We start from the raw sequence: 9815 nt of genomic DNA, 5'->3' as shown, positions 1-9815 counted from the left end.
CATTTACTCTATATATAATCCTCCTGCATATAATATTGAAAACACGGACAACTCTCAGTTCCATTTTTGCGGTTTCCTCCTGCATTTGGACCAGAAAGTAGAAGAATTATCTAAAATGGAGCAGAGTGCTGTCAGTATTAATAGTTTTATGTACAGATTACATTCACGGGGCGGCAGAACAGGAAGTCTGTGTGGTGCAACTTAAGCCAATAGCGGACGAGCACATCGTGATGTTGTCATTTCCTATAGTGTACATAGCACCCTGAAAACTTTGATTTAAGGAATCATAATGAAAGAATTAACAGCCCTGGTACATTACATGACCCTATCCGCACCATTTGACTTATTATGAAAAATTGTCCAGAGTTTCACTTTAAATAACAAGAGAACCTAGTCTCTTTATTAAAGGGGCTGTCGCTTTAAGATAGGGGATACATGTGTGATCAATGGGGGTCTTACCGCTGGGACCCCCAGCCATAGGGAGAACGGGGGACCGAAAGTCCTTCAATGTGCTCCATGAGAAGCATGGGACTTCCGGGGTCTGTGTTCAGCTTGTGTGTCCGGCAGCTGCATATAAATGAAAAGAGCGGCGGCCGCGCTTGTGCGCATGCGTGACCGGCGCTCCATTCATTTCTTTGGAGCTGCCGGCCACACAAGCCGGACACAGACCCTGGAAGTCCCAATCTTCTCATGGAGCACTTCGGGCGACCTTCGGTTCCCCATTCTCCTTATCGCTGGCAGTCCCAGCGGTCAGACCCCCAGCGATCACACATATATCCCCTATCCTGTGGATAGGGGATACATGTGTCTTGTGGTACAACCTCTTTAAGGTGGGTTTTTAAAAGCTGTTTTAATTCAGTCTTCGTGATAACCCCTACGTTACCCATGACAAGAATGAACATTTATTTTCTGTAAGAAGTGGAATTTATCCATAATAAATAATTCAGAATTACTTAAAGGGTCTCTGTCATCACATAAGTGCCCTATCTTGTACATAATATGATCGGCGCTGTAATGTAGATTACAGCAGTGTTTTTTAATTCAAAAAACGATCATTTTTGACGGAGTTATGACCTATATTAGCTTTATGCTAATGATTTTCTTAATGGACAACTGGGCGTGTTTTACTATTTGACCAAGTGGGCGTTGTGGAGAGAAGTGTATGACGCTGACCTATCAGTGACCAATCACTGTCATACACTTCTCCCCATCCATTTACACAGCACATAGCGATATAGCTATATCACTTTGTGCAGCCACATAAACACACTAACGTTACTCAAGTGTCCTGACAATGAATTCACATTACCTCCAGCCAGGACGTGATGTTTATTCAGAATCCTGATTATTCTGTAGCGTCTGTGTGAGATTTACAGCAAGGCAAGCGTAATCTCGTTTTAAATGACAGGTTACATCGTATTCTTGCAAGATTACGCTTGCCTTGCTGTAAATCTCACACAGACACTACAGAAGTATCAGGATTCTGAATAAACATCACGTCCTGGCTGGAAGTAATGTGAATTCATTGTCAGGACACTTGAGTAACGTTAGAGTGTGTTTATGTGGCTGCACATAACGATATAGCTATATCGCTATTTGCAGTGTAAATGAACGGAGAGAAGTGTATGATGCAGATTGGTCACTGATTGGTCAGTGTCATGCGCTCCTCTGTACAACGCCCACTTGGTAAAAAAGTAAAACACGCCCAGTTGCCCATTAAGAAACTCATTAGCATAAAGCGAAAATAGGTCATAACTCCGTCAAAAATGATTGTTTTTCTAAATAAAAAACACTGCTGTAATCTACATTACAGCGCCGATCATATTATGTAGAAGATAGGCCACTTATAATGTGGTGACAGAGCCTCTTTAAGATGTCTATTTAAAATACAAATTGAATTTGGCTCTTTTCTATAAACTCAATTGACTAATTTGGTATCTAAAGCAATTCAGTTGGGGCATAATATGACATGGCGTGGGGGATATGCCAGTTTTCCTTAGTAATAATGGGAAGCTACCGTAAGATCTCAGCAGATCAATTACCAGGGGCAAGTTTAATTCTTTATATTAGAAATGGTTAGTGGCTTTTAGACCCATGCCTAAATACTGAAAGGGTTCTGAACAATGTTGGTCTTAAAGTATATACCTGTACATATCGGAGACACCGCCCTGCTTAAACAAGATAATATTTATAAGTAGATACAATGGCCATGTTAAAATATAGCATTAGGGGCCATTTCAGTACCATGGTGCTTTGCTGGCAGGTCTCCCACGCAGACTAGGACAGCTCTATTCCCTCTTACCAATGCATAGAGGAAGGGAAGTGATAAATGCTCTAGAAAAATGTCAAGCTCAGAGCAGTTGTCATTATTCCAGTCACAGGCTCCAGTGTCTAAGTTTAAATGGTACAATGCAATGAAACGTTAATTATTTCGAACAAGAAAATGGTACAAGTACATACGCACAGTGAGTTTGAGGTTTCATTAATTAACTTCAGAAGTACCTGAGCTCACAGTGGCGAACTATTTGCTTACGTGGGAGAAATTATTATACTAAAAAATTACACTTTTAGGAAAAAGAACCCCAACAGAAAACATGCAGTTTAGCAGTCTGTCATGAACAATTTGAAATAGTAGTGGACTATACAGAATTCAATGGCAATAGCTGAGTAAAATGAATTCTGCTCCACGGGAGGACAGGGCGATGTGCAATGTGCTGCATGGTGTGCCCACGCCTTTGTATTTGGAAACATGGGTATAGTCCCGGAATGCGTTCAAGTCCATAGCACCCGACAAATGTTTTTTTCTTTTTCAGAAGAGAATAAATGTAAATTGGAAAGAGAATGGAGGTGGGTAAAAAAAAAATCAAGAGACTCCTTAGTTTTCAAACATAGAAGAGCCTGACCCTTGATGTACTGACAAGAAGTTCAGCATCGTAGAACTTGGTTTCTATGATGACGTTCCCACTGTAAATGAAAGAAAATCTGTTAAACTTCTACTGCAAAACACACACACACACACACACACACACACACACACACACACACAGAAATATAGCTACAACGTGAACGACAGTGTTTTACTAAAGAGTTTTATTAGAATGCATGGAGGTGTAACTGCAGTAGTTTTGGTATAAGTCATTTCTTCTTTTATGAAATGTATGATTTCTCCAACTTGTATTCATTGCTGCACTTAAGTCACCTCAAAAGCAAAAGGGCATCCTATGCATCGGGCATAAAAAGTTTTAAAGTCTAACTGCAGAATGGCTTCTTTACTGTAAGAGCAGTGAAGCAGTAAAGAAGGTCTACCTTAAAATTAGGTTTCTGTTTTCCAGGAGAAACAGTGGAAAGGAAAGTTAAAGGGTTGTCCAGGCACGGACAACTGATGACCTATCCACAGGATGCCGGAAGCAGATGACTCCGGTCACAGGATAGCGGTCGAGCTGCAGTACTGCTCATATTCAAGTGAATAGGAGCAGAGTTGCAGTTCTGCAGCATGGCCGTTATGCAGTGTACAGAGCCATCTGCTTCCGGTTCCAAATACTGCATACCCTGCATAACAACCTGGGCCTGGAGGCAGCTGATCGGTGCAGGGTCCAGGTGTCGGACCCCTACTGATCATATACTGATGACCTATCCTGTGGATAGGTCATCAGCTGCCTGTGCCCGGACAACTCCTTTAAGATATTTTCTAGGAACATAATCCAGAGGATTACTTAAAATGATAAATGCAATGTTTGAGCATCACTATGGGTTAGGACGGATTTTCCCTCTTAGTGCCTTAATATTAACCAGGCTTAACTAGGATTCGATTTTTTTTTTTCCATTCCTTTAGGATAAATTTTATGGACATTATTTTTTTTTCCAATCATGCTGTTAAACGATACATTTTACTTCTAGTGGTCCACTGGGATCTAAAGCACTAAAAATTACAGAAAAAAAAAATTGCTTGTGTAAATATCACTAAATTATATTATGTGGCCCCTAATATCATAATATCCCTACATTTACATTACAAAATTACTTTCATGGCAGTGACATGCTGCTTGAACACATGTCTAAGCATTACTACAGCAATGGAAAACACACGTCACTTCTTATAGCGACAGATGGATGCCATCAGACATAATTTACCTAGGTGAATCAGGCTGAAAATCCTATACATTATGTAACCACACACACAAGATACTGGGGACAGTCGGATTTTCCGCACAAAAATACAGGAGAAATTAGAGAACTTAAAAGGGTTGTCTTCTTTCTGAAAACTGATGACCTAGCCACCAGATAGGTCACCAGTATATGATCGATGTGTGTCAGACACCCGGACCCCGCACCGATCCGGCACTCCGGCTGCCGGACGATGTTGCCGGAAGAAGATGGCTCTGTTCAAAGAATAGCGGCTGAGTTGCGGTATTGCAGCTCTGCTCCTATTCAAGTGAATAGGTGCAGAGCCGCAATTCCGCCGTCTGCTTCCGGCTCCAACTACTGCATCCCGTTCCAGACATCCGGTACACGGAGGTAGCCGGAGTTGCGGATCGGTGCAGAGTCTGGATGTCGGACACGCACCGATCATATACCGATGACCTATCCGGTGGATAGGTCATCAGTTTTCAGAAAGTGGACAACCCCTTTAAAGTGTACCTTTGGCTAAAAATTTAGTGAAAGCACAACTTATCCTAAAATATACCTTATTTGAGATTCAGTGTCCTGTATTTTTGTACCCAATAGTCTTCTAGACTGCTCAATAATTCTCAAAGTTCAAGCACTGGTTCCTACTTCAGGTTACACTTTCATATTTGCTATACACAGTTCTTATTTAGGTGCCCGGGAGCTGCGCAGCAAGCGAATACAGAAGTCACAATTTAGACGAGAAAGTGGCCACCAGTATTTGGACAATTGCACTCCAGTAGGAACTAGACCACTGTAAGGGCTGCTTGATTTTAGATGTTAACCAAAATGGATGGTATACATTAAGAACTAGAAACAATGTATTTTGTCACTCTACTGATAATAGGTATGAAACGCTGCCCCACTCTACAGTCTGTGTTGCCAATTTTTAACTTTCAATGATATAGGAAGAAAACCTCCCTTTCCACCACATCAGTGCTCTTTTGCCAAGTTCTTACGTTAAAACATTAGCCGGCATCATTTGAGACTCTGGAGCGGCTTCTATCATGGACTGCCAGGTGTTCACAGAATTGGGCATTACAAAGCCAAACTCAAAGGACCATTCTGAAAGACAAAAAAAAAATAAATTAATAATCTTTAAAGGGCTAATTCCATCATAAACATTTATGGCACATCCACAAGAAATGCCATAAATGTCTGATAGGAGAGATTCCCAGCTCTGGGACCCTCTTATCTCCAGAGCAGGGGTCCCCTGACTGTCTCTGCCTGGTGAGCCACTACATGAGTTGGTACCCCAAGGCTTAAATCACGTGCAGCTCTTGAAGCAGTTTTATGAGCAAAACAACGGAGTAGCTATAAAAGAGAGGAGACATATCATTCTTTACTTTATACTTGTTATTTTTGGATCCACTACTTTGTTTGTCTCAAAAACGGCAAATGTAAATCCAGCCATTTTCCGTAAAGGAACAGAAATGCTGCGGACTTGCGCAGGTAAAATTTGCAGTCGATTACAGCAGCTGGCAAGTAAATTAATTTAACAATTTTCATCCACATGTAGCAGAATTTTCCACATGGAAATTGACCTGCGGTGTAGATTTTTTAAATCCACAGCATGTAAATTTTTGTTGCGGCGTGAGCACAGATTTGTTGCCGATTTTCTCCAATGACTTCAATGGGGAAGAAAGAAATCCGCAATCAAGACCGCAATGTAGTGTTGCAGCTTTTGTTTTGGAATAACTACAGATCCGCAAGTGCGGATTTTAAATGAATACATTTTTATTTATTTTTGTTATCTGAAGGAAAATGCGCAGTGGCAAATCCGCAGCAAGACCCGCACAATTAAAACCCGACCCGTGTGCACAAGTTGCGGAGTAACCTAAAAACATCAACGAGCAAGAGCCGAAGTAGTTTTTAAAAATGTAACAAGGATTGTATTTTATGGCATAGTCAATGCATTCGATTTATCAAAACTAGTGGAAAAGGAAAAGTTTAGGTGTGGTTCATAGCAACCAATCAGATTCCAGCTATTATTTTTGCAAGGCGCTTTGCAAAATGCAATAGACAACCTGATTCACTGCTATGTGCAACTCCCATACTATTCCTGTGCACGAAGTTTGATACAAATTTGAGAAAAGTTTGAATTCCATTTGAGCCCCCATACCTTCTAAACACTGCCCTTTAAAGTAGACTTTCTGTTCTAGCCTAAAATTCTCCATCTCTTCTTCAGATGCAAAGTTTATCTCTCTGGACACAGATTTACATTTTAAGATTTTCTTGGGGACTCGAGCTATAGGAAAAAGAAAAACATTGAGAAAATCCATAAAGAATCAAAACAACACAATTACATATTATCTGAATTTATCACGTTAACATTTTTATTATATATATTACGTGCTCTCATCTCTATTTCAACTCCTGGCAAACATGAATATAATAAAGATTTTCTAAAAAGCAAGGAGTGTGATAAAATAATAGAAGAAACATTACTCACCTGGTATGTACCGGATACTACACCTCTCTGAAGGTACCACCGGTCTTTGTGAGCGGTCCTGCAGCGAAGAAGTGCTTCACGTGCCCACTCCATCACCGCTGAGGCCAGTGATTGACTACAACGGCCATGTGCGGGTAGCCGGCACGTCATTACTGCAGGACAGCTAAGAAATACCGGCAGGGACATTGAAGCGGCGGCGCTGCGGCAGGGGTTATATCAGGTGAGTAAAGTTTTTTTGTTTTTTTTTTTCATCACCTTCTTGCTTTTAGAAAATGTTTATTGTCTTTGTTGCATCTTTTCAAATTTTGTAATAGTATCTACCCACCTTTTCTTCGTCTTAAACAGTTACTTGTGATGCCTCTGCTACTTTGATACATACTCTGCCTAACTGACCCCTGAAGATTAGGGCAGATAAAACCCGCTGAGGCAGCAAAATAACCAAGTAGAGTGGTAGCTCATTTTGAGTCAGATACTAACCAAGCCAAGACAGATTCTGCAGTGGACCAGGATCAGAATCAGGTTGTTAGGCTAGGTCTCTATTCTATCCCCTCTCTTACGAAACCGTATGACGTACCAAGTTTGAGAGATTCAAACCAATGCTTCTCTTTTCTGAACTATCAGCATTAATGTTGAAGGGTATATTGCTAGGTTTTAAAAGCAGATCAATTCAAAGTTTAAGTTTTAATGTACTTTATTATTCAGAAACTTCACCAGATATTCAGTGATATTATACCAGGTGTGTAATGTGTTTTTTTCCCATCATTTTCCTGCTTTTGGAAAATGTTAATTTGGTCTTGGAAAACTCCTCTGAAGTTTCTTTGTTGCAACTTTAATTTTTTTTTTAATAGTATCTACCCATCTTTTCTTTATCTTAACCCCTTAGTGACCAAGCCCTTAGTGCCTATTTTAGACCTTAATGACCAAGCCATTTTTTACGTTTTTCCATCGTCTCATTCAAAAAGCTCTAACTTTTTTTATTTTTTCGTCGACATCGCTGTATAAGGTCTTGTTTTTTGCGGGACAAGTTGTAATTTTTAATAGCACCATCTTGGGGTACATAGAATTTATTGATTAACTTTTTTTGGGGGGGGGGGGGATAGCAATTTCGCCACACTTTTTTGCGTCCTAAATTTACGCCGCTCACCGTGTGGTATAAATAACACAACTTTATTCAGTGGGTTGTTGCGATTGCAACTATACCAAATTTATATAGATTTTGTATGTTTTACTACTTTTACACGGTAAAAACACATTTTTTTTTCAAAATTATTTGTTTTTGTGTTTCCATATTTGAAAAGCAATAACTTTTTATTTTTTCGTCGATGCAGTTGTATGAGGGCTTTTTTTTTGCGGGACGACTTGTAGTTTTTATTGGTACCATTTTGGAGTAGATGCTACTTTTTATCACATATTTTTTAAGGCAGGATTCAAAGAAAACAGCAATTTTTTAATTGTTTTTTACGACGTTAACCGGGCGGATTAAATGATGTAATAACTTTATAGTTGGGGTCGTTACGGACGCGGCGATACCAAATATGTGTAAACTTTTTACTTTATCTTGTTTTTTAATAATAAAGCAGTTTGTAAGGGGAAAAAGTGGGTTTTTCATTTATTTTTTTTCACTTTTTATTAAATTATTTTTTACTTTTTTACTAGTCCCACTAGGGGACGTCAGTATGCGATCCTCCGATCGCATTTATAATACTCTGCAGTACTTCTGTATTGCAGTGTATTAGTGCCTGTACGTGTAAAATGGACAGGCCTCTGGTATGACCTAGCAGGCATACACTAAAGGCAGACCTGGGGGTCTTTATTAGGCCCACTGGCTGCCATAGAAGACACCGGCACCCGCCGATATTATCGCTGGGTGCCGGTGGGATGAAAGGGAACTCCCTCCCTCTCTCCAAAACCACTCAGATGCTGAGCTCGCTATTGAGCACTGCATCTGAGGGGTTAAACGGGTGAGATCGATACGGATATCAATCTCACCAGTTAGAGCAGGGATGCCCCTAGCCCTCAGCTACCTGTGGTAGCGGAGAGCAGGGAGATTTACCGGCTCCCTGCTCTGTTTATTTATTCTGATGCAGCGCCGTAAAAAAGCTATTGAATCGGAATAAAGCCTGTTAGTGGCCGCCGTAATAACACTATGAGACGGTAACTAACGGGTTAAATTGCTACATTGGGTCTTGTCATCGGCGTAGAAGAACACCATCATTACCACTATGTTTTAAATGGCAAGGAGGATGGGGTAAAAAAATAAAAAAGCTATTGCTCAACTCATGGATCCCCATCATTCCAGCACCGCCGCTCCTTCCCGCCGCTGTATTTTGACATAACTGCAGCGATCACGTGCCCGTATAACCACGTGATCGCTGCAGCCAATCACTGGTCTCAGTGGGTATACGGCACAGGAGCGCCAGTGCTTGGCTGCAGTGATCACGTGGGTATACGGGCACGTCATCACTGCAGCTATGTCAAACCACAGCGACGGGAAGGAACGGAGCGGCGCCGCTGGAACGACAGGAATCCGTGAGTTGAGCAATGGCTTTTTTTTTCTGCATCCCTCCTACAATGGCCAATTTTTTAAATAATTTAGAGAACCCCATTAACGGATTCAGGACCAGGCATCATTTAGCCATTTTTAGCAAATGTTAAATGGCTATGTTTTTTATTTGTTGGGCTAGCAACGTGATTTTTGCGATGTTTCCTTTGCCATCAATGCAGGTTTCTTTTCTTATTTTTAAACACATAAATGTAGCCTTTCTTTAGCAATTTTAGGCTTATAGTTTGAAAGAAATTGTAAAATAGTAAAAAAACAAAAAAAAAAGCACACGTTTTTTTTTTTTTTTTACTTTTTGGCTAATTTTTTCCAGTAATAATATAGTGTTACACTAAAATAGACTTTTTATTTGAGATCGTCATTGTCCACAGTAAATTTAGATATATTACATATCTATAGATTATCAGATCTGTCTATTTTAGGGTAATTTGGTCAGCGTTACGTCAATGATATGCGAGGGCGAGTATTTTGTTTTTGGGGGGTATAGTATATGTAATTTTTATTTAAATTTATATATTTATTTTTTTTCAAGTTCAAGAATTTTTATTTTATACCAACAGAAAGTAAATAAAATACAAAAGATTCAAAAAGCATACAAGAAGAACATAAAATCCAGCAAACAGGCAAAGATCCATATTA

The 9815-nt window shown here is 40.0% G+C and overlaps 1 protein-coding gene across 1 annotated transcript in view; it reads right to left on the bottom strand.

The window, feature by feature from the left end:
* Positions 1 to 1802: 1802 nt before the first annotated feature.
* The window catches only part of PDE6D (phosphodiesterase 6D), a 557644-nt gene continuing 549631 nt past the window's right edge, over positions 1803 to 9815 (bottom strand). The window contains exons 5-7 of the mRNA XM_075861829.1: positions 6287 to 6412; positions 5124 to 5229; positions 1803 to 2964 (exon numbers count right to left, since the gene is read on the bottom strand). Of these exons, the coding sequence (XP_075717944.1) occupies positions 2883 to 2964; positions 5124 to 5229; positions 6287 to 6412 (314 nt within the window). The 3' untranslated portion in view covers positions 1803 to 2882. The remainder of the gene's footprint in view (positions 2965 to 5123; positions 5230 to 6286; positions 6413 to 9815) is intronic.

The sequence above is a fragment of the Rhinoderma darwinii genome, chromosome 4 (assembly GCF_050947455.1).
Source record: "Rhinoderma darwinii isolate aRhiDar2 chromosome 4, aRhiDar2.hap1, whole genome shotgun sequence".
Lineage (NCBI taxonomy): Eukaryota > Metazoa > Chordata > Amphibia > Anura > Rhinodermatidae > Rhinoderma > Rhinoderma darwinii.
The sequence above is the reverse complement of the archived record's forward strand: the minus strand, read 5'-3'. Positions and strand labels throughout refer to the sequence as shown.